The sequence below is a fragment of the Hydractinia symbiolongicarpus genome, chromosome 15, assembly GCF_029227915.1.
Source record: "Hydractinia symbiolongicarpus strain clone_291-10 chromosome 15, HSymV2.1, whole genome shotgun sequence".
Lineage (NCBI taxonomy): Eukaryota > Metazoa > Cnidaria > Hydrozoa > Anthoathecata > Hydractiniidae > Hydractinia > Hydractinia symbiolongicarpus.
In genome coordinates, this window is record NC_079889.1 from 2535759 (window position 1) to 2560771 (window position 25013).

The 25013-nt window shown below is 32.1% G+C and overlaps 2 protein-coding genes across 5 annotated transcripts in view; one reads left to right on the forward strand and one right to left on the reverse strand.

The window, feature by feature from the left end:
• The window catches only part of LOC130628971 (voltage-dependent L-type calcium channel subunit alpha-1S-like), a 35690-nt gene extending 11633 nt beyond the window's left edge, over positions 1-24057 (reverse strand). Inside the window, exons 1-29 of one of the 4 annotated variants that reach the window (XM_057442040.1) lie at positions 23703-24057; positions 22641-22760; positions 17045-17281; positions 16632-16737; positions 15820-15959; positions 15391-15509; positions 14259-14417; positions 12341-12555; positions 11742-11854; positions 10706-10821; positions 9999-10112; positions 9835-9910; positions 9055-9224; positions 8864-8976; positions 8533-8645; positions 8283-8414; positions 8116-8191; positions 7805-7928; positions 7039-7312; positions 6893-6923; positions 6499-6727; positions 6074-6218; positions 5204-5333; positions 5066-5125; positions 4880-4986; positions 2083-2197; positions 1630-1737; positions 1023-1075; positions 81-132 (exon numbers count right to left, since the gene is read on the reverse strand). In XM_057442040.1, coding sequence (XP_057298023.1) covers positions 81-132; positions 1023-1075; positions 1630-1737; positions 2083-2197; positions 4880-4986; positions 5066-5125; positions 5204-5333; positions 6074-6218; positions 6499-6727; positions 6893-6923; positions 7039-7312; positions 7805-7928; positions 8116-8191; positions 8283-8414; positions 8533-8645; positions 8864-8976; positions 9055-9224; positions 9835-9910; positions 9999-10112; positions 10706-10821; positions 11742-11854; positions 12341-12555; positions 14259-14417; positions 15391-15509; positions 15820-15959; positions 16632-16737; positions 17045-17281; positions 22641-22753 — 3540 coding nt within the window. In that variant the 5' untranslated portion in view covers positions 22754-22760; positions 23703-24057. Of the gene's footprint in view, positions 1-80; positions 133-1022; positions 1076-1629; positions 1738-2082; positions 2198-4879; positions 4987-5065; positions 5126-5203; positions 5334-6073; positions 6219-6498; positions 6728-6892; positions 6924-7038; positions 7313-7804; positions 7929-8115; positions 8192-8282; positions 8415-8532; positions 8646-8863; positions 8977-9054; positions 9225-9834; positions 9911-9998; positions 10113-10705; positions 10822-11741; positions 11855-12340; positions 12556-14258; positions 14418-15390; positions 15510-15819; positions 15960-16631; positions 16738-17044; positions 17282-19217; positions 20250-22640; positions 22761-22852; positions 23263-23702 lie in introns of those variants that run through there. The other 3 variants (XM_057442039.1, XM_057442037.1, XM_057442041.1) reach the window with 3 other exon arrangements.
• Positions 2664-4710, forward strand: LOC130628977 (uncharacterized). The gene is made up of 2 exons (XM_057442050.1): positions 2664-3123; positions 3636-4710. Exon 2 carries the CDS (start codon positions 3854-3856, stop codon positions 4508-4510), a length of 657 nt encoding a protein of 218 aa, XP_057298033.1. The 5' UTR covers positions 2664-3123; positions 3636-3853; the 3' UTR covers positions 4511-4710.
• Positions 24058-25013: the final 956 nt, after the last annotated feature.

A 25013-nucleotide genomic window follows, 5' to 3' on the forward strand; every position in this document is an offset into this window, starting at 1 on the left:
TAACAAAATGGGTTTGATAAAAAAAACTGGAAAGAAAAGTGGTAAAAAGAAAAACAACTGGGGAGGAGAGTGATACTTACAGAGAACAAATCAGGATTGTTTACAGGGTCGTTGAAGTAGTAAAAATGTCCCCTAAAATAGACGAGATGAGATAAAACACGTGTCCAGAGGGTTTAGCTTTCCCCGCTGTTGATTTTTTGTCAAACAACTAAAATAAAATTTTTAAAGTAAGAACAACATTAAGTTTACAGTGCATGTCTCGATTGTTTTACATCAATCTTTTCCAACTGAATAAAATATACAAGTCTTCATGGAAGATATATAAAATGAGCAATCAAATAAAATGCTTTATTAATACTAGAATAAAAGAACTATAAACTATAAATATAGAACTGTAAACTATAAAATGTTGTTTTTACTTTAAAATTTATTGTTGGTCTTGTCGTAATTAAACTGTGAAGCATTTTAAAAATGAGGAAATTACCTTCTTTCTGATATGAAAAATATACTAAATTATCAATTTTTTATTTTTAAAAAAGGGATTTAGGCGTATCTTTGGCCACTAAACGTTTTTAAAATTTTTGGTGACAGGCTAGGAGTGCTTAGTTTAACAGAATTTGTAGAAACTTAATAATCCAGTTAATTAATTGAACCTTAATAATCCAGTAACCAAATTATAGGTAGTCTGATATTCACAAAATTTTGAAGTGACAAATTGGACTGTATAACAGTCATGACCAAATTTTGTTGGACGTTGTTGCATGTGGTCAGTTTATAAAAGGATTCATTTACTCTCACTCAAAGTGTACAGTTGACTGATCAGAAAATTTATTTTGTTTTCGTTAATCTAATTTTAAGTCTACCAACGTACTCTACCGCCCCAACATCAATTTTTTTTATATAAGGCACTAAAGTTCAAAATGCCTGCTTCAAAACTAAAAATGTTATGGTGCCAACATATGCCATGTTGAATATATCGTTGTTCCAAATGCAAACTTTTTGTATACAAACAAGATACTTACTGACATTCTTCAGCTGTCAGTTTGGTTGAGTCAGTACAGTAGTGAAATTTTCCCTACAAGAAAAGATATAATAGAATTACGCTTAGTAATGAAGTGTAATATGGTTGGTAACATATACTATACTGGCTAGCAATCTAGTGTTAACTTTTGATGGGACTTCAGTTTAATATTAGACATGAAATGCAACTAGATACGACAAATTAATCTTTTCCGGAACTCTACACTAAATAGTATGGTTGATGTTTGTTGTCTAGTTAAGGAGTTGACTGTTCAATGGGGTTGACTATTCGAGGGTTTCACAATTCGACAGGGTTGATTATTCAAGGGGTTGACTATGTAAGGGGTTGACCATGGAGGGAAGGACTATTTGAGGGGTTGACAATTTGAAGCATTGTTTAGTTAAGGGGGGGGGAGGGGGCTGTACAGTCCAGGGATTGTCTAGTGGAGGGGTTGTGTATTCGAGGGATTGTCTTGTGAAGGGGTTATGTCTTTGAGGGTTTTTCTAGTGGAGAGGTTTTGAAACCCGAAACTCAGTAAAATCCTTTTTCCCAGGTAAATTATTATAACAAACGTTAAAGTACATATAAAAGGAGTATGAAGTGTTTACCTGAAAAAGATGAACTCCAATGACAGCAAACATAAACAAACAAAGCACAGCAATGATGATGATGTTTAAAACACGTTTCAATGAGAATACGACACACTGGAAAACAACCTACAATAATAGAGAAATATTGTCTCAAGATGCCTACTCATAGTTTAAAAACTTTACAAGAGCAAAAAAACTTTTTTTTACAAACACAGACTTATAAAGACAATGAGATATTCCCAATAATAAAAAGCGTAGCTATTGTATTTGAAAATTGCAATGACTAGTAAGTAAGTTTTAAACAACTCACACTGACAAAAAATTTTTCAGGGAAAAAACTTCTCCTGATTATTGATCGCTGGACACTTTTACAGAACAAAAAGCAGCATCTCTTTTTTACAAAACAAAATATCAAGAAAATCTATGTTATTTATTGGATTGCTAAACATAGGTCAAAAAAAATTATGTTACCTTTAATCCTTTTAATTTGTTAACAACTCGAAGTGGTCGAAAAACTCTTAGAATGCGCATTGCTTTTAAGGTGCTTTCACCAATGGTGGAATTGATGTCTTCATTCTGACCCAGCCTGCAAATGAAAGAAAAAACAACTCAAATAAATTAAGTAGTTATCCTACCCACATACTAATGAGGAACATCGAAAAAACCGAACGGCTAATGTGATAGAACAAAAAATGTCCAAATTTGGACAATTCTAAACTCAATAAATACAAAGTGTTTGGTAGCTTTCATTCTTTTACAAAAATGTAACCTTCACATGGAAGTTTAGTTAGACTTTAAATAATTATAGCTATGACTTCAAAACCACTACAGTTGAAGAATAAATATTTAGGATTATAAGTCTTAAATTTTCAAAGCAAAACTTTCATTTCTTATTTTTTTTCTAACAATAAAAGGTTCTTACTTCCTCTGGGTTAGTTTAGAGATATGTAAGATATGTAGCAAGTAGTAAACTTAGAATAAGAAGATTAGAGAAAAAAGTTCTTAAAAAGGTCTCCTCTCAGATGAAATTTGAGAGGGTTTTGGTGAGACACTTGTAAATTAAGAAGATGTGAGAAGTTTTGAGGTCGTGTGGCAACCGTGTTTTAAAAAAATTAGTATTCAAATTGTAGGCCTGTTGAAAAAAAAGATTGAGTTTGTAAAAACAAACAAACTGATGATGCAATAGCTATGTTATCTCACAAAAGTGGGTGTTAACATAAAAATAGAATAATGACAGCTGCGTCATACAGTTTATTTGGAAATGCTTATTTGGATATGTACTTCACTTTGGAACATCAAACTAAGTACAAAACAGACAAACTTTCTTTCTTCAGTAAGAATCTTATAAACATCAACAGTGTTAAAACTTCAAAAACTGTGATTTTTATTTGTCTTGAAATCTATCAAAACATCTCAGTGATTTGTTTGTTTACCACATAAAAATAAACAAACCTAAAGTCGAATGGATTTTCCGTTGTGCGTGGAAAATACAATGAGAAGTCATCGCTAAAGGTATGTGTTTTTATATGAGAATACTGCAGCACAGAGCTGCTAAAATTTAAGAATAAATTAAGAATAATGAGGTCAAATCTGTTTTTTTAGTACTTTTAAAGTTCATTTCTTAACTTCAATAACTGTGTAGGATTCAAGTAACATTAATTAAACTTAATTAGAGAATATAGAAATATAATCAGTAAGTACGAAATCAAATGTTTTTATGATGCTAAGAACTTAAAGGAATTAAACGGTTTTATGCTGTTTGTTGAAAATTAATTATTTTTTTTATCTTTACTAAAATAACTTTAATAAAATGTAAGACAAAATTCTTAACATAACTTTTGTTTTAAAAATATTGTTTCCTTAAAACAATATTTCTGTTTTACACTAATAAATTGCTTACATCAGCATTATTTTTTTATTTTTTGAATCACCTGTTACATAGTACTTATTCTGATATATATATACATATATATATATATATATATATACATAATATAAAAAAATACTTTTTTTTGTTTTTACAGATCAAAAGAGAGAAAAAGAAACTCTGACTCATGCACTTGTAAAAAAAATTATATTATTGAGATGTGTAACATGCTAAAATAATTTTTTTAATCTCAAGATAAAAATAACAGAACAGTAAAAGGATTATAAACTCAGAAACAAAAGATATTCTGGAGAGCAAACAAAAGTGAAATTGATTGGAAAAGCTTTATTAAATAACAAAAACAACAACAATATAATGGAGAGCACTATGAAGTCAACAGAGAGTGTCGTTAAATTGCGACACAAAAGAAGGAATATTGAAGTGAGAGTAGAGGAAGACAATAAACAAGAAGACAAAAACAACATGGCATCCGATATGGAAAGTAAACACGATGGATTCTACTTAAAAAAGCTTGTCAATGAACCTCCCATTGTTGGTTCATATTCGCCTATGAATCAGCGGTATCGCCAAAGACAATCGCAAAATTTAGAACCGTTAAAAATTCCATTATTAAGCTTAAGGGGTCGAAGACAGAGTTTGCCAACTGATACGGCAGTCTTAAAACAACATCCAAGTATGGCAGCCGAAAACTTTTTGTCCACAATTGATGCCTTTAGCTGTCCTGGAAGCCCACAACGTCGCTCAATGATTTTCTCGCCAATTCTAACTCCAGCTGGGTCAGTGAGTTCATTAGTCTCAAGTTTGGGAGATTCAAGAACTAACTTAAACCGCTTCGAAGAGGAAGAAAAGCAAGAAGCTATATTTTCTAAAATTAACAATTTTTTACAAAGTTTAGAGGACGCAGACTACATCAAACAACATACTGAAGATGCATGCAATAGAATGCCTGCAGATATATCAGATGACCTATATCCATATCAGGAGCAGCTCAAATCATTCCATAAAGAATAACAAAACACAAACAAATCTATGTAATAAATGAACTTGTTATTTGTCAGGTATACGAGTTACTTTGTAGGTTATATATTCTTAAATTTTCAGATATTATTTTGGATTTTTGTACCAACTAACAATGTATGTATATAGAACGATGTATTTAGTTATTCAAGCAGTTGCCATATTTTGTTTAAAGAGCATTCTCTTCAATAAAAGTGCATGTTTTTAGTTCTCCTGTAAATGACCTTTTTAAAAATAAATTGCAGTATTTATCAAGATGGCAAAAAGGATAATATATTAAAGATTTTTGGGGCTTTTTGGGGGGGAAGGGGGATTGTTTGATAAGGAAAGTCACACTAAGAAAGAAAAATTTTTGAAGCTTACATAAGTACAGTTGCTGCAATATTGCATGTCACAACCAACGTATCGATTACATTCCACCAATCACGCAAAAACGATCCCTTATGTAACACAGCACCTTGATCAATCAACTGGGAATAAAAATTAGAGGTAAATTATTAAAGATAGCGCTTTACCTCTAAGGGATTTCAAGAAAGGAGACTGAAGTACCTTAACAATAATTTCGAACGTAAATATTGTAACGAATCCAATATCAATGAAATAAAGCATCTAAATATAGAATAAGTTTTTAAGATGATGCATATATAATAATGTTCTTCTAAAACTAAGTTTAAACCCTATTCATACCCTGTTAGTTTCAGATTGACTGTTTCTGGGATCTTCCAGAGCAAGGCATAAACTGCTTAACAAAATGAAAAATAACATGATGTGTTCAAAATGCTTCATGTTGACTAATTTGTGACACCATGTTCTTATCCTAAAAAAGAAAAGGTTAGAAATCTAAAGGGATCAACATGAATGCAGAAAATCTTTCAATTTTTTTTGCTGTGACTTTTTGAATTTTTTTTATGGAATATTTTCAAGATTCTATTGAAAAACTCCCCCAACATTCTCTATGAAATCCTTTAGTAAAGTACAATAATTTTTGTCAGGATTATATAGTACCTTTTGTTGAATTAGCCTTAGAAATTTACAATATAACTTCGTTTTATTAAGGGGAATCATTCTGTAAATTTTCAACCTGTGATTAATCCAGTTTCCTGATTTTTTCAATTTACCTGAAAGCCAGACTTTTAGGCAAGTTTTGGCCTTTTTTATGCCAACTACAGGAAAATTTGTTAAATAACTTTTATTTGCCTCTCAGAAAATTTAATTAGAATGCGAAAATTTGCTCAAGAATTAAAGTAATCGCATTCTATGCAGATAGTGATATTTTGGACAAATTTCAAACTTTCGACTACGTCAAAAAAAAGTGCTAACATAAGAAAAAATTGATTGCTTCGATTTTGTTCCTTTCATGGCCTACTATAAGTGTGATAAATTTGATTTAATTTGGACAAGTCTATCTATCAAACGTTATTGAGGATAGGGGGGGGAATACCCGTGATCATAATATGTTTGAAAAATCCTGGACCTGATATGCTTAAAAAAAAGTCGGATAATTTTTAGCAAACAAACATAATATCTGACAAAGTTTTGAACAAAATGAGAGTATACCTGCTTGATGGGGAAAATAGAAACAAAGATCTTGTATTGATAACTTTTGTTGATGTAAGCTGTCGTCTGCGGAGAATCTTTGAATTGAACGAGAATTCAAATGCAGTGCCAGGCAACGGCAGTAAATTCAGTGGTAAGTCTGTCGCTGAAAGAAAATCAGGTACTGTTACCAAAAATTTGAAATTGTTGTTGTGAAAGTACTTAAAAAAAATTACTTCTCAGTGTCGCACCACAAAAATTCCTAAGTCTTTTAAAGTTGTGCAAATATTTGAATATAACAAACATTCACAAGAATTTTTAAATGCTACGCTAATTTAATAGTTAAAACAATTAAATCATGCCAAAATAACAAAATAGTGTTTAATAACAAAATAAAAAAACAAGCATGCTTGTAAATACCGTGTGAGTTCACAACATATACTTACTTGACTCACTTTGTTCTGTAGCATTAGCATTTTGATTTACCGTAACAGTCTGTTTCTGATTGGAAGTCTCGCTGTCATTTGAAAGAGAACGAATGGGCCATTTTGATCCACTTTCAACAGACCACTGTGTAAATATTTTCTGATTTGAACTTGGAGATTCCGGCATTTCTGCGTTTTTAAATTTTGCTTGAGCTTTTAAAACAGTTTTCTGCAGAATATCGTTATCAATCTAAATAATTTTACACGATACAAATTTAAAATGAAAAATGGCATTAATGATATTCTAATTCATGTCAGCACTAACAAATACGCAAATAACATTTCATGTCAGCGATTTGTTTGCCTATGTAACTTGAATAAGAAAGACTGATATTTCTGTGTGAAACGTTTTTACCTGTTGACCTGAGTCTGATTCACTCCGTGCTCTAAATATTGAAAGAAAAATTTTCTATATAATTTTTTTTTTAATGTTGCGTTACTTATAAAATGCAAGAACAAACAGAAGAAAGAAATTAATTAATAAAAAGGCAATGATCAAACCTTAACAAATTTGGAGGTCGTCCTTTGTATGTGATTCCCTTAAACGGATTTTCCTCATGGTCTTTCTGTTTTGTAAACATAAGCATTTTGGGAACAGATCGAACCTTTGTCCATTTGCTCTGTTTACGGTTGTCAACAATAGGACTGAACATAATGTTTAGTAATCTTTTTTGCTCTTCAGCTCTACGAAGTTCTTCCTCCTCATCCTTAGTTAACACTTGTGCATTAGCTAAGTTATCAACTGCGATAGCCAAAAAAACATTTAGCAAAGTGTCTTGATGTTTGTCAAGGAAATTATTTAAGCAAAGATGGTCAAACATTGGCTCAAAGTAGGTACAAACTTTTGGGCATATCACTATAACCAGAAAACCTTGTCATGCTTTAAAGTAATAGACGTGGATTCATTTTATTAATGAAAAAAATTAGATGTGCCAATCTTATCATAGCTTAAGAAGATCTAGATGGGCTTTACATTTTCAAAAAAAAAAATTGATGCTAATTGTAAATATTTTATCTCTTTAAGCATTCCACCTAATTTTGACCTGCCATTATATATTTTTTTTCGTTCCAAGGTCAAATAACACGGGGAAAGCAAAAAACGTGTAAGAATTGTACTGTAAAGCACAAATGCATTTAACATAGGTGCATCCATAAAAGTTAACCAGAAAATAATATTTCATTGGCCTTTGTATTACAATAATACTCTATCTGTCCTTCTTAACCATGTGACATATTGTTGACAGGAAAGAAAAAAACAAAAGGATACAGTTACCAAGTATTACAAGTGAAATAAAATAAAGTGAAGCAAGCATTCCACGCACTGACTTTGGCCCACCAAATGCCGTTATGCCCCTATACATAACTGAGTTCCAGTCTTCACCTGTCATGATCTAAAGTATTTAAGTCACAAAATTTAGGTCACATTTGTTTATACACTAATGAGTCGACTTTCTGTCATGTGATATTTAAAAAAAAATTTAGAAAGATAGTATTTATTATGCCGTACTGCTTTCAAATGGCCGCTATGAAAAAATTTTTTTTTCAAGTAGACAGACAGGCAGACAGAAAACAATTCACCTGAAATACTGCAAGCATAGCTTTTGGAAAATTATCAAAACTTGTTCTTGACTTTCCCTTATGTATACTGTGAAATCTAAAATTAAAAAAAAAAATTGTTATTATTTAGTATAAATATTGCTAACACATAAAAGAACTTGCAAATAAGAAGAACTAAAGTCGCTTACTGCCCGCCAAACAATTGCATTCCCAGCAGAGCAAATATGAAGATAAAAAGTAACAACAGTAAAATGAGACTCAAAATAGAACGAATCGAATTCATTAAAGAAGATATCACGTTTTGCATTGAACTCCAAAACCTAAGAGCAAAAAAAAATTGTACTAGATTTAGATTTCCATGATTATATTTTTACACATTATAATGCTATTCAAAATGTAACATGGAGAGAATTTTTAAACACAACAAAAAACAAATACCGTGTAACTTTAAATATTCTAAGCAAGCGTACAGATCGGAGAACACTGACGCCAATACTGCCAGTGTTTTGTAAATGTTTATATAAGAGATCAGCAATGCTAAGCCAGACAATCTACAACATGAAGATTCAATAAATATATTTAAACGAAGATCCCAGCCTCTTTCTATATAAAACAAAATCTATGTAAGTTCATATAATTCAGGCACTTTTAATACAGAAATATCAGATATTCCTTTCCTACAAACAGGACAGCTTAAAAAACAATATTGTTTGTATCTCTAAACTTCTTCGATAAAAACATTGTTTTAACATCCGAAAAATCCACTTACAATAAAATCATACACATTGAATGCTGAACGAAAGTAATCACGGTATCCAAGCCCAAAAATTCGTAATAACATTTCCACAAAGAAAGTTGTTGTAAAAACCAATTCAGTGATATCTAAAACACACAAAATTATAAAAAGCATATAGAAAACTAATAGTAAAACGCCAAAGAGCATGTTTATAGGCGTCTTACCTAGAATTTCTATAATTTCTTCATCTTGTCCATAGTGGTTAAAAGACATGGAAACTGTGTTCAGGAATACCAGCAGAAGAACCAGCCAATAAAACACCTTACTTTTTATTAAATGACGAATTTTCACACGAAATTTGCGTTCCATTTTGTGCAAAGAAATACATTTCCTTCTAAATAAAAGCAAATATAAGATATTTTGAAAACTTTATCAAACTTTGGTTCAAATAAAAACACAGGCAACAGTTGTATTACCCTGTCTAGCTAAAACCATCACTTACTAATTATAATTTGTGGAATAAGTTTTCGTGAATTTGCTAAATTGTCAGTTTAACAACAAAAACCTGTCATTACACAATTAAAATATTACAGAGACTGTTGCCTTGTTGAATCATAACTTTAGACTTTTGCCAAAGTTTATATTACAGAAAAAAGGTGTATTCGAAAATTTTGTTGTATGTAGCTACTTTTATTTTTTTTAATTTAGAGATAGCTTACAGCTAGATATCCACAACCAAGTTATATTTTAGTAAAACTGAGAATGGTGAAGATAACATAAATAACCTAATAACAGAATTCTGATTAACACTTGAGTAAACACCCAATTAAGAGTTGAAATCATCAGGAAAATTGTAAGAAAATGTTGCAGGCAGTAATTAAAGAGGTTATTCATATAACATTTCTGACAGACAATTTTCCATCATAAGATTAGACTTCTTGCAAGAATTTGTCAAATTTGTTACCTAAGTGTACATTAGTATAGATAAAAGAAAAACAGCATACTTCTTTTTTGACTTTGGAGATCCTCTTTTTGTTCTTTCATCTGTATTATTACAGTGCTTGATCCTGTTAGTTGCACCTAAAACAAAAATTGGGTATAGTAATAATAATAAAAAAGTGATTCAGGAAATATTGACACATTAAAATTGACAAAAAGTTCTTTCAACCTGTTCTAGCTCCATTATCATCTGTTTCAATCACATTTTCATTGCCAGTGATGTTATCTTCACCTTCAATGTTGTCATCATCATTATCATTGTCATCATCATCAATAATTTCTTCTTTAAAAAAAAGGTGCTGACAGTTGTGAATTCAAATTTTACTACGGTACTTATTAAGTAATTATTTTACAGTTGACATTGTTAGTGCTGACTCCTGCATGTGAACATGGACTTTGCATGCTTTTTATTCAGGTGTAATTTAACAGAAAAAACAACAAACCTTAGAAGAGACACTATATATTTAGGGTAAAGGATTTTTGTGGAAGGATTGGTGAAGCATTAGGACAATGTTTTTGTGGACAAACGCATAAGGACTAAAAGAGTCATCACAAAACAACCAGAGAACCAGAAGTCTATGCAGAACAGCCAGAGAAGCAACAGCGAGAGCGGGAGACAGTTGACAGGCAAACTCTCCTATCATTAACAATATAAAAAACTGCTTGCTTCACGCGTTGTTACTTTTAAATTGATTCTTTTATACAGTGTTGGAATGATCCCGGGATGTTTGAAGCATGGTTGTTTTGCAAGGTTTTTTGAATGTCTGGAGAATGATCTATCTTTTAAATATTACAATCAGCAATCTAACACTGGAAAAATCGGTAATTTTTTGTATTACGTTCTCTATTGAATTCATACTAAAACATACTACCAACCTGCCTTACTAATCCAGTGAAGATAATGATCAACTTGCCGTTCAATCTGACGTAGTTTCCTCAGCTTTAAAAATGATTTTCTATTTTCCACACGTTCTCTCTCCTTGGCAAATTCTCTAAAAATGTAGATTTTTAGAATAGATATAAAAACTGTTACGTTTACATAAAAACAGTACTGGTAGCCAGAAATGTTTTTAAAATCTTCAGTTGTTTGAAAAGCAATTTATTGCACATTATTTCACAACAGTAATCAATAATACCCATAGCATGAAATATTTCATTACTACAGTGTGAATCTTATTTTGTTTTGAGTATGTTTTCAAGTGTTTTCTAAATCAAAAAATCCAATGCATTTTTACATCAAAGTGACTACAACAAAAACGCAAGGAAACTACAGGACTATGGATCAACCGTACTGTGACTCAACACCTTAATCTCTTAAAAATTAAAAAATAATGAATAACAGTATTAACAAGACATATTAGAAATTAATTCAAACTTGTTTATTTTGTTTTAGAGGCAAAATGTTTTTGGGGTCAACTTATAACGGTGCTAGAAGCAGCGGTGGACAGCATAAACTCTCTGCATACCAGACTTAACTTTTGCCACTCTGAGAAAAATAAAGTTTTTGTTTAAAAAAGACTTATTAGTAAAAGATAGTATGAGAAAAAATTTATACATGATGAGGAAAAAGTATTTGTTTATATAGCTGCATGATTTTATTAAACTTTTATTAAAGAAAAAACATGCAGCCTATCATTCATCCTTTACATACATGACACCTGAAACCTACCAGCTGCACAAGAAAACACGAAATTAAATCAAAATGTTTAGTAAAATCACTCTAGGGTGATGTGGCTCATTATAGAAGCTGTGTTTCACAGTTAATTATTAACATGTTAAAAATTATTTTTTACCTTATTTTCTCCTTGGGCCAGCCTTAATAAATACAATTATTTTCTTGATTAAGATTTCTAAAATATGGTCTGAACTACCAAAATACTAAAAATATCAATCTACAAAGACAAGCACTTACCCACTTAGAACTCCCAGCACTAAATTCAACATAAAAAACGAACCAACCACTATAAGCAGTATGAATGCACTCCATGTCACAATTGGATAATCTCTGTCTCGAGAGTCCATAGTCTAAATGAAAATACAGCAATTAAAACAGCATGTATGCAGTCGGTTAAATTTGCAACTAAAATACAGTTTAAAGGCAACTTGTTATTGTGTACATTGAAAAAATAAAATCAATAATTGTTTTATTTGCTTGCTTAGGTCATACAACCTGTTTCAAAGCAGACAGATTGATAACGTTGCTAAAATACCATTAACCTTAATATATTCCTTTACTCGTTTTTCAGAACTACATGACACTTTCTTAATCAGCATTTCAAGCTCTATACAATAAAGGCAACATTTCTAAAAAAAAATTTTTTATTTGTTCTTCTGTCCTACATGGATTTTTCCACAGGGTTATTGAATAGAATTTCTTTAATAAAGTTTGGTTTGAGTATTTAACTGTTTTGCAATACTTTACCAAAGTTAATCACACAAAGTTCTAGAATGTGAAGTTTACTATACACTAAGGTTTTCACATTATAAAAGCTATGTAGAATATAGTCTTACCAAGTAGAGAATTTCTGACCAGCCCTCCAATGTTATACACTGAAAAACTGTTAGCATGGATAAAAACATATTGTCAAACGTTGTTATGCCATTGTTAGGTCCACTCCACTCTTCAGGTGATGCTCTCCTGCAAGTCTCTCCATTGTTGCATTTTCTTCCCCATCCAATTGTATAGTCGCATGGGCGAGGTTTGGAAGAATATTTTGGGAGTATCACTAAAAATGTAGTACACAAAAACAATCAAATACAGACATTAACCAAGCACGAGTTCCAGTTCAACCATCGAACATCATTATTTCATGATAAATAGTGCACTCGTTCTTGTAAACTAGTTTTAGCAAAATTCTTTGTGCAATTTTCAACTCACAGCTGTTAAGCAGCAAGGAGAACTTTAGTAATGGTTGTGGATCCAACAAGGACAAAATAGTTTTACAATTTTACGAAATTTAGCACAGCAATTCCACTTTTGTTTCTTTTTTTAACACATAATATTTTCATGTTTTAGCAATTTTTTCTGCAGGTGATGACAAAGCATTACAAAAGTTATTCATCATTGCTTTTTAAACTGTAGTTTTTTCACTAGCCAAATGGTAATCAATTGTCCCCTCATATGATACAGAGTAGATCTACAGGGGCAATCCTTAGATGGGCGAATTGTACCCATCATAGTCAATCTTATACCAGTATATATATATATAGCTATATAACACCATTAACAAAATGTACAACCTCAGAATTAATATATATACAGGAAAAAGGGAGAATTTCACAGATTTTCAATGTTAGACTGACTTAGGACTTATAATCTTTAGGTTATTTGGTTAGGTCCAAAATCTTAAAATCTAACATCAGCTTGCTCCAATTTTACCATAGATTAGATCATTTCGAGTGGTGGACTGGATTTTTCCATAATGCAAACATTATTTGAAAGTGCAGCTAGCACATTTTCAACATTGGTTACTTGACCTACACCTCTGTCTAAATAGAACCTTTGCAGCCAACTGGCTTCCTGCAGTGCACTGGTCAAGTGATGGTGTTTGCACATTTCGAAAAAGACATGAAAAACTTTGAAAAACTTTGAATTTCCCAAACTCTGAATTCCCCAAATAATATTTCCAGTTTTGTGTAACTCTACAGATAAGTTAGCTAGCTAACTTAAAACCCACACAGCCTAGCTTGCTTTGTAGCTAAACAGCTGAAATTGTGTTTTACTATTTATAAATGAGAATAAAAAAGTAATAACCCCTGAATTGTTTGACTAGCAAAACAATGCACCATTGCCAGAAGTAGTGCTGCGGACCGCGTGCAGTGTAGCCATATTTGTTTACAAAATAAAAATTAGATTTTTTTTCCATTCTTGGTTGACTAAACACCCCAATGCTTACCCACAAATAGAATTTTTTTTTTTTGCATCCTTCTTGACTACAGCACCCTCATTCCCAAGGGTTTTTGTTTTTCTTATATAAAGGAAAAATCCCTGAGCACTAGAGTGTTGACCACAGTAAAATACTGGACCAACACTTTTCTAAGAAGCTCAAAGCCTTATAGTAAAACCTTTGGACATGCGCGCGATAAAGTGCCGCGCTACATATGAGGTGTCAATCTACATTCATTGCCCTCACAATGAACTCTCTTTACGCAGATACTTGTAGCGAACACGTTTTTGTAGAGCCAATGGTGTCCGCTACAAAGAGCTTTTCCTGAATATCATTTACGCTAGGTCGGAATGGATATTTCGCTCACATACTTATTCGTAGCTATCTAAAGTGACACCCCACCCCCTTACACCGTTTTCGCCATTACATCCAATGTTTGTTTTTTACACCCACGCTCAGCAGCAAAATTTAAAACCAAAATATTTTGGTTAGAACAGAAACAAAGAAGCCTGGCGACTAGGTAGTCATTAGTTAAAACTTACACTGTCCGGTTTCATTTGAAAAGCACGTGTAATGATATCTTCCCCTGAGAAGTTCCAAACCAACAATTGAATATATGATGATGACGAACAACACAAGGAGGAGAATTTGTAGCAGAGGTACCATTGCTCTTATTAAAGACTTCATCAGCACTTGCAAACCTAAAGATAATACAGCGTGTTTAGTGTACTTTCAGTTAGTATGTCTTGCAGGTGTTATTCACAAGTTGGCTATAGCGTAGACCGACCTCGTTCCCTGTCTTTTGAGCGCTGCGCCTATTGACAGGTCCGAAGTGAAAGGACCATCAGATATGCAAAAACGAGACGAGGTCTTTGGATCGATGTTGTGGGCTAACTTGAACTAGAGTTTTTATTTTGCATTATTTCCTATCATAAACGTACAAGAAAAATATTTTGATAAACAACTCTAAAATCTCAAACATAAAATATCGGAAAAAAGGACGGAACCTTAAACATCGCAATTTTATTCAAATATAAACGCCTTTTTCTTTTTAAGTAACCCTTCGAATTTGTCAATTTTCACGGTCTTAACATCTTAGGTTATTTGGTTGGATCCAAAATGTTAAAGGGCTAATATTTGCTGACATTAGCACAGTTGAGCTCCCCAATTCCACAATATTTCTGTGGCGAAGAGGATTGTTCCATAATGCGAACATTGTAAGAGTTTTCATTCTTAACATTGTTTACTCGGGTTACATTCCTGCCAAAGTAAAGCACTTAGAGTACTGGCTGAGTGATGCGGTTTTGCCATTTCGATAAAGGGTTAAAAAACGGACAAATTCTCAAGTATTTTGTCCAGCCTGCATCACTAGCCTGTATTGGTGAAATAGATGTATGCAGAGACACTGTAACTTGACGAATTTCAAAAACCAAAATTTGCCGTTTAGCTTAATTTGTGAATCACTTCTTCCAGGATAATAAATCAATGGCAAAAACTCACATGCAAAGACCTCTTCTCGCTTTTCAAGATTCTATCTTATATAAAAAGCTTGAAGACATTTTTTGCCCAAAACAGTTTTAACGTTTTGTCTTATGTCGTCACAACAGTGGGAAAATCTGGGAATGATGTTAATCATTATTCAATTTTTTGTTTACCATGGACACACTTACTTACTTGGAACCCCTGAAACAAGTTTGAGCGGTCGTAACACACGAACGGCACGTAAAGCACGAATCGCTTCAGAGTGCTTCGAAGCAGAAGAATCTCCCAGGGCTGTTAAAACTTGAACTAAACTAAAAATAAAAAAATGGTGTTGATTTAGTCTCTAATCTTATCCTCCGTTTCTATTTTTTAAAATACGTAATTTAGGTCAACCTAGTGCTTGTTTCTTTGCTTCCTAACAGCATAGAATTAAAAAGAAGGCCTGGGATGAAAACTGTATCCAAAATTTTAAATTTCGTCACTTATTCTGCAACTGCAGAGGTAAGAATCACATTGGATATTACTATGTAGCTTTAAGTCCCTACAGGATGAAGAAAAGGGTATAACCCTATGACCCTTTAAAAGGGGGCGCATAAAAGAGGGTCCGTAAAATAAACATACCCGACAACAACAACTATAAAGTCGAGAATATTCCATCCACTCTTCAGATACGCGTCCTCGTGCAGTATGAATCCGTACGCGATGATCTTTAAAACTGCTTCCATTACGAACACTGCAACAAAAGCAGAGTCACCCTGGTCCTAAATACAGAAATATCAAATCATCTAAACTAAAATGTTTAACGGAATATAAATAACTAGTCGGTGGCCCATGGAACACTCCACGGGTTCGCCCGTATTTTTTATACAGCATAACGTGACAGCATTTTGCGTGACAGACAGACAGATGTATATGGATAGATGTAATCATATGAAGTCTACTTTTTCTGTTATTGCATGCTAGTTTCATGACTTTCAACTTTAGTATGACACAAAATGGTGTCATACTAATGTTGGAAGTCATGTGACACACGTTTTAGCCAATCATATTCATACTGTCGGAAGCATCGATAGGAGAGAAAGGTTGTATGCCCTTGTAAATGTAAAGAATACTGTAAATATATCTTAGAAATTGTTTTATTTTTTGGCTAACGACGCCTACAAAACTTTTAAATCGAATTTAAAGCATTTTTTAGCAACTTGAATACCAAGCCAAATCAAGGAGGTTTGGTTGAACTGTGCACATTTAAAATACATGTTCAAAAATACATATCAAACAAATGTCTCCAATGTCAATGACTGGATTTCTCCAACGTCGCTCTCACACCTTGGAGTGTTCAAATTTCCTCTAGATTTGTTAAAAGATCATTCTCTTGTTAATTTGAATCACGTGATATAATTTTCCGCTCTGAGTTAAAAAACTAATTTACTTACCAGTCTCTTGTTTAACGTTGATGTGTCGTCGTTAGGCAGGGGTGTAGCGATCATGAGAACAACACAATTTGCAGCGATAGTCAGCAACATGAAATATTCAAATACTCTGAATGATTTATGTTAAGAACAACAAGAAGAAACATTTGTTCTACAAAGAATACAAGAAGCGTAACGAAAGATTATGCACTCTGTTAAGCATTTTTACGCCCGTTCCCAAATGGCGTTAATTTTGCAATACCACGTAAAAATTGTGGCGTTAGATATCTGTTAGTTAGATCGTAGATATATGAGATGAAACGCACATCAGGGAAAGAGTTAAAAAACACCTAATAGTGATCCATCTATTTGGGCGCACTGAGGGGTACATGGGCGTACACAGGGAGTAGGGGAGTTTACATAGCTAGTAAAGATACTTGTTTTCCACAATTCTTTTACACGATTTTCGAATAATGTTATCTTCTGCAAAAATAAATAGAGAACGGTCTTTTTTCTTTTTCTCCTTTTCGTATTCGAGCAAGTTAATGTTTCCAAACGTTGTTATAGATGACAGGTTGGTTTGACATCTGTAGCTACGTACAGGTTGCTTCAATTCATTCAGGGAAGCGTTTGAATTCGTTCTATCGTCATCTGCATCAACGTCATTAACCCGACTAAAAATGACTTTTTATTAAAAGATGTTGTCAAGGCAACAAGACCTGACACACAAACAAATAAATATAATTTTTCTGTTATATTATATTGTTAGGGTTCCAGACTACATATAGCAGGGCTCCGGGCTACATGTAAGAGGGTTCCAGGCTATATGCAGCATGGTTCCAGACTAGATATAACAGGCTTCCACGTTACATACATCAGCGTTCTGGTTATATGTAGCAGGGTTCAGGCTACATATGGCAGATTTCCGGACCAAATATGGGAGGGTTTTTGTCTTTCTAAACAAAAAACAAGAAAGGTTCTCTAAAGAACGAATCTTTATCAAATTTGGAGAGGAAAGGTTTTGTTTTTTTCTTGGTTTTGCCTGGACAACCTCCTTATAATGTGTTCTGTTAACTTTAAATCCTACTTTTGCGCAAAGGTAAACACAGCACCTGCTGTGTTAGATAAACGTCTACATGGCTGCCAATTGATAGGCATTTATTAATTTTTTGAATTAATTCCCTTAGGCTATAAGGCTATATGGCATGTCATCCATCGAGAGCAGGTTTTTTTGCAGTGACTTATAAAGAACCTTGATAGCTCATGTTGGCGGAAATTTAGAAGAGCCGTTATAGATGTGTTAAAAATGTTGCGAAACTTAAATTATTTAAAGATTAGAAATAATTTTAGACTGCGAATCGAGAAAAGCAACGCGGAGTTTTTAAAAGGATTAAGAAAACTTAACATCTTTTACGTCAGGACGTTTAATTTTAAATCATTTATTAGACATGAGCAGAAAACTGGCAAATATGTTATGTGGTGTATTCTGTGTGCAGAAGATGCTCTTTTAGCCAATCTGGGAGATACAAATTTTTGCAGACTTAGATCAAGGTTGCATACTGATGTTTTAGTCTTAATGAAAACAAGGATGCAACTGGGGTGGGTTAAAAGAGGTGCTTTAGGGTGGCAAACGCCCTGTATTTTTTTCCTTTCTAGTTCTTAAATTTGCAGTAGATGAGTTTTTTGTGTATTTTTAATATTGGCGCTAGCGTAACTTTATAAAACACGATGATATAAATTGTATTTGTCCTTTTTTTTGTTTATTTTTATTTCTATCTTGCCCATTTTTTACGACTATACTAATCTTTATATTTGGAGTATATTTTGTATTCTTTTATTGTCCTGATAAAACTAGGGAAGGTCTTTAAACAAGTGAAACACTAAAATAGCTACTCGAAGTTTTAATAATTTTGCGGATATACTTTATAAAGTTTATATTACTATCCTAAATTACATCTTTTTCTTATCTTAGCTACACTGAACCACGTCCCTCCCCCCCCCCCACATCAAAAAATAACGATAATACCACCCCAAAATCGGTCGCCAACACCCCAACATTTAATTGGGATACTTTTTTCGTGCAAAAAAAATTTTTTATTTTCAAGTTAATAAATATAGAATTCATGACTTTTTTCATTCAGCTGTTTATCAAAATAAAAGAAGAATAAACTTTTGGCGACTCAATATTTTTTTTCGTGCAGTTCCATTTACAATTAGATTTATGGTTGTGCGACATTTTGCACTGTGGATTTAAAACTGGTTTGTTTATAAAAAATTCCGTGTATAGTTTTTGATATATTTCATTATATTGAAAACAGCAGACTGCTTTCAAAGTTAAGAAAGTTTCTTGTGATGTTAGATTGTCTCATTTAAAAGATACTGTGTACCATTTACAAACTTTAAAAATCATCAAAAACAATCCTATCGTTATCCTAAAAATGTTATCCAACACAGTTCAGAATTTCTATTTTTTTTAAATTTTTTTCTCCGTAAATTCTTCTCCTCTTCCTCTTCATTTTCGTTCTTTTTTTCATACCACTTTATTAAGAACGTTTAGCTACTAAAGTTGGGTAAAAATTTTTTTTGGGTACTCGAGTCATTCTCTCTTACCTTCTCACACGACGTGTTATATTCCAGCTTGCAGGCAAAACAGCACATTCAGCGTTTTCTCCATCAAGGATCATTGCGTCATAATCCAAGTAATATACTCACCGATAAAAAATCTAATTTTTTTATGACTCATTTGATTCAATTCTTTTTTACGAAAATTTTGCTTCTTTCTCTTTCCAAAGTAGTAACATTCATAAGAGATGGAAAATTACCTCGCATTCGAATAAGAAAATAAATGGAGTTCTGGTTTAAGCTATACACTCTCCTGTGGAGATGCTTTTTTAGTGAATTATTTCTGCAAACTATCCCGTTTGTTAGTGAGTTTGTTAAAAGTTTTCCCAATTACAAGGAAACTGTTTCAAACCAAAAAATATTAAGTAAAAGAAGAATTCGTTTTCCAGTTGTTTTTTTGTTTTTCTTGGTAAAATTGGGAAAACGTTGAAAAAGTGTCTCACTTTTATATTGTTCATATTTCAGTAGTTCACAGATGTTTATATGTGTATATTTTTCTTTTTTTTTTCATCTTTTACTTTTTGCTTTAATTTATTTTTACTATCGTATTGTAAAAATCAGCTGTGAACAAAATTTCATGTATGTACATATTTTTGAGAAAAAAAACACCTTTTAGACAGGTTCTTATTCAATGTAAAAAGAACGTAAAAAGCTATAGGGATTGATTTACACGAAGAAAGCATTTCCGTTGTATTTGAAATTGAACCCCATTTCAAAAATAATTTATATACCCTCTTTCTTAATTATTTTTTTGTATTTATTTGAATAAGTATATATTTTCATTTATATAAAAAAAGATTACTATCCTCTCAAAATTGAAATTGAGAAATTGAGTTTTTCTTTTTTTGGGGGGGGGAATACATCCTCGCCCCAGAGCTCTTGGTCCTGGGATCTAAGTTTTGCGGAAACAGATTTTTACGGAATTTAATTTAGTTATATTATGGGAGATTGATCTAAATGGTGTGAAAGAATATATGTCGGATAGCCTTAACTTGGCCTAAACCAATCGTGGGCGATACATTTCTTTAACATGGAGGCTGGAGCCAGAATAGGAGTGTTAAATAAATATAAATAAATAAAAATACAAATATATATGCTTATAAAGTTCAATCCAAACACAATCGAACCGTGTAAAAGTACAAAAAGTTAGAAAGAAAAAAATCCTAAGCAATAAAAATAAATAAATAAATAAAATAATAGCATTTGATAGCATTTAGTTTTATCAGTTACTATTTTAGCTTGCTTCAATTACGAAAAAAAAAAAGAATTATATTTGTGCCCATAACGTGATTGCCAAACTTTCATGGGTTTTTTTTTAACTCTAATTCTTCAGAATTTAACAAATTTTTCAAGCTGTGTGAAATTTTTCAGAATTTTTATAAGCATCAGGGGAGTTTATTTGTCACAATAGTGTGGGTATGTGCAAAGCAATTATGCGACTTTTTTTTTTTTACAAAAATCACATTTAAGCTAATTTCTACTCATTTCTACAAATTTTTATGATGTCATTAGCAAAAATGCTGACATCAGCAATTTTTGACCAAGTTGTTGCTTAAGGGGTTTGGACAACACTTGTGGTAAGTTTCATTGCTATTGAAGAACAAACTTAGAAATTACGGAGAGGGGATCACCCCCACATGCATTGAAGGGCCCCCAAATAGCTCAGCATAAATTTGGTAACTCTAGTAAAAATCACGTTTTTCTCTTTTGTTTTATACGTTCAAAGTCGTATGGCTGTAGCTTTGTAAAGTCTTAATTATCCGATTCTAAGTTTTTTGAGTTATAATCTTATAGTTAGATTACAAGACGTCTTATCAACGAACAATGTAAACAGTAAGTAAACAAACTTTTAGAAGGTGTGCTGCTGATCTCACGGACTTTCTGCACGATGTGACGCATGCTCATTTATTCGAAACTAGTCCTCTCGACTTTACGCGACCTTGCAAATTTATTTGAAATTGAAGGTGTTTATAGACCCGATTAAGGTATAAATAAAGATTTTTAACGATTGTAAAAGGTTTATTTTGACTTATTTAGGTATTGTCTTATCAAAATAACTTTTTTCAAATATTTTTTTTCACTGGAGTGCAGGAAAGTGAAAAAGGTTTGCAGATTTATCACATGTCAATAGTACTAGGACTCAATCAAAGACATTTATTATTATCTTTCTTTGGTTATTTGTTCTGTCTATTTTGTTCACTTTCTGTGCGAAGACCAAACTTCAAAGTCTGTTTCAAAAGCGCATTACGTATATCCTAAAAGAGCAACTATTATTGCGGAAAAAACAGGTGTAAAATAGTTTGGCACAAATGGCTGATATGATTACAATCCGTCCAATTGAATTTTCGCCGAAATCAATTTTATTCTTCGCCAATAAAACAAAAATATTCACGGATTTTAATGAGGATTTCAATGGAATTGGTTTTAGTATCGGCAACAAGTGAATTTCTTTTTGTGGTTACTGTTGCAAAAAAAACGTTAACGCCTGATTTAGAAAGAAACAACAGGGTTGTATGTTGTTTTAAACAAAGTTTTTTTTTATCATATCTGACAAATTAGTTTCATCCCTTTCTCTTAAGGTTCACTGTTTCCATATAACACATTCGTATTAAACTTGCCAAGGTTTACTGTTTACAACCAAGTTGGTTATTTGGTTAGATCCGAAAATTTTAAACGGTTTTAATTTTTCCGAAGTAAGTACGCCCAATTTCATCATTATTCATACTCTCTCCACGTGATATAACGCAGACTTCACTCGATCTATACATCTGTCAAAATAGAGTTTTTGATGGCGACAGAGTTTACTTGTCACTTTCGAGAAATAATGATAAACAAAATATCGTTTGCAAAGAAATATTTTTGCAGATGACTGGTCACAAAAACCTTGCAGTTTATATTTTTCTGTACACATCTTTTGTCGATAAAGTATTTTTAAATGAATAAACAACGCGATGGCTTAAACTTCGTAGGAAATAGAAAGACAAAGAAATTTGATGTGGAATTTGTTGCAGATGCAAAAAATTCTGCAAACAAAATTTAATTTTGCGGACATGGGCCAAATCTGCAAATGTAAATTTTGCCAAAAATAAACAAGCAAATAAAATTGTAAATCTCCTGCAAATAATTTCTTTTGTTAGACACGCGATGCGTTTAACAATTAATACCATGACGATGATTCACACAAACATTATCATCCAAAAACTTTGAAAAACATCCACCATGCAACAAATATGTGATGCAAAGTAATTATAGTCAATAGATGGTCATCCTCGCCCCCTGGAGCAAAACCCTGGGACTGTTTTTACCGGGTGCCGCTATTAATAAAGGCGAAATACTCTTGAAACGATCTCTTGAAAAAAGAAAAAAACAAATAACACGGGGTAAATATTTGAAGCAGATTATAATACTTACAGAAGTGGCTTACGAAAACTCACATCTCCTTTCTCCATATCTCTAATTTGCTGTTTACGTCTCTCCAATCCAGCTCTGCGAGTCGGCTTTAACCACATTATAGGACGCGCCATTATGTTTCTAAGAAATAAATAAAATAAATGTTTTTCTACAATATAACTCTTTGTAGCAGCGGAGATAAATCGGAGAAGACAAAACAACTATAGTCTAACCTCATCGTTTGTTAGTCATTAATAAACAAATTTCCGCCTAGAAAATCACTGAACAAATTTTTAAATACTTTATTCCAACTTTTTATATGTTTCAATAATGTGTTTTAAACTTATTTCTCTGCAAGAACATGTTATATCGCTCTTACACCATGTTGAAAATGAGAAAGTGTTCAGTTAACTGATTCGCTGACCTGTTGTCGTGTAAGTGCAAATAATTTGAAGAAGAACTTAAAGAAAAATTTGAAGAAAAAGAAAAAAAAGAAGAATTTAAAGAAGAAGAATTTGAAGAAGAAGAATTTGAAGAAGAAGAAACAAGAAAGAACGCACAGATTATGTATTCAGATAACAAACTAACTCCAAATGAAGAAAAGCGAGACAGTATCCTGAAAAGCAAGGTGCAATTTAAATATAGAACGTCTAATCGTGATGACTATTTTTTATTTTAAGTAATATGTTATCTTTGCTTTTGTGACGTCATCAAGAGTTTTTACGTGTATAAAATTATATTTGCACATAAGCATTTGCACATTTAAAAATTTAAATAAGTATCGATAACCGTTTAAATTTGATTAATTGCAAAGCTTAACACTTGGTCCCAGTCTCCAAGAATGTCCTAATGTTTGCTAGGTGTTCACATGCAAGTTATTGTGAGAAATTGCAAATTAATCGTTATCGTCGTTTTTGTCGCCGTCGCCGTCGCCATTGTTGTTGTTTTGGCATTATTGTCGTCGTTTTTGTCATTGCCATTGTTGTTGTTAATTTATTGTTATTATTGTCGTCGTTGTCGTCATATTTGTCGTTGTCGTTGTCATTACAGAGTTTTGCGTTGGCAACAAAATATTTATCTCACTTCTGTCTGTCTTTATTTATATCTTCCTTAGACGCCCAACACCATGAAGTTCATGCGTATTTGCTTTAATAAAATAATAAATAATTTTTTCAACGTATTAGCAATATTTTCTTCATCTGGAATTCCCTTTCAACGCTTTCCAATAATATCGACACAAAATCTTGTCGCCTTTTTTTGCTTTCTGGTGAAAAAAAATGTATTTGTAAATAATTCTCTTTAATGTCATTCCCACATTTTTGTGTGAAAAAAGTTTGGAAACACCAACATGGCTTCACCGTGCACTAGTAAAAACTTGTATAGTTTTATAAATTGAATTAAAGTATTTATAAAAAAAGTTGTAAAAAGAAGAAGAGAATAAACATTAAAATAACAATTCTTCTTATTTTTTCTTATTATCAAGAATAATCATTTGTAACGACAATTTTTATGGGCTCCAACATTTTATATTTCTTCAATTTCGTTTTTCTTTTCGTTTCTACAATAAACGTTATCAGAGTGAATATTACAGATAAAGTTAAATTATTTACTCTCTCTAATTTTTCACAGATAGAGGTCTGTTATAAATCCAGGTAGATTTCTAGTTTAACATGTCTCTAAATGTGCAAATCAGTAATCTCAGATCTACAATGTTATTTTGATGTTCTAAGGTTCAGCTTATTCGGCCTCCTTCGGTTAAATAAGAATATTTTTATGATCGAAAGAAGTAGAAGATTATAAAGAAAAACATACATATGTACGTTTTTTTCTTTTGTTAGTAAACAAACAATAAACAACTCAGGATTAATTGTTTCTTCTTCTTATAGTTAATCAATGAAGAAATTAAGACTCAATATGTTTTTAACATGTTCTTAATTATTGTCAAAATCTCAGACTCGATGTTCTTATAAACTGGCTTTTTATAATAAAAAGGGGAAAATTTTCATCTTGACCGAAAAATATACTTTTTTCTGTTACGCATCAGTTAGTTTTTACGTCGCTAGTTTACAGGGAGGACGGGTGTATATGTTACAAAACTTTTAACAGTACAGTATGGGCGTAAATTGCACCGTGCTCAACTTGCCAAGGAAATACAATGGGGCGTAACAAGGGTGTGTTGATAAACGTTTTTATAAGAAACCATTTTTTAAGAAACTGTAGTCGCCTTCCAAAAAATTAAGAATCTTTCACTAGTTCTAAAATTGTAAAATTTTAAGTAAGAAACTTTCTTCTCATATTCCTCAGCAAGTAATATGATCTTCAGATATATCACAATGCAAGAAATTGGTCAAATATCGAGTGAATGCAATGGAACATACATTTAAATAAAAATTA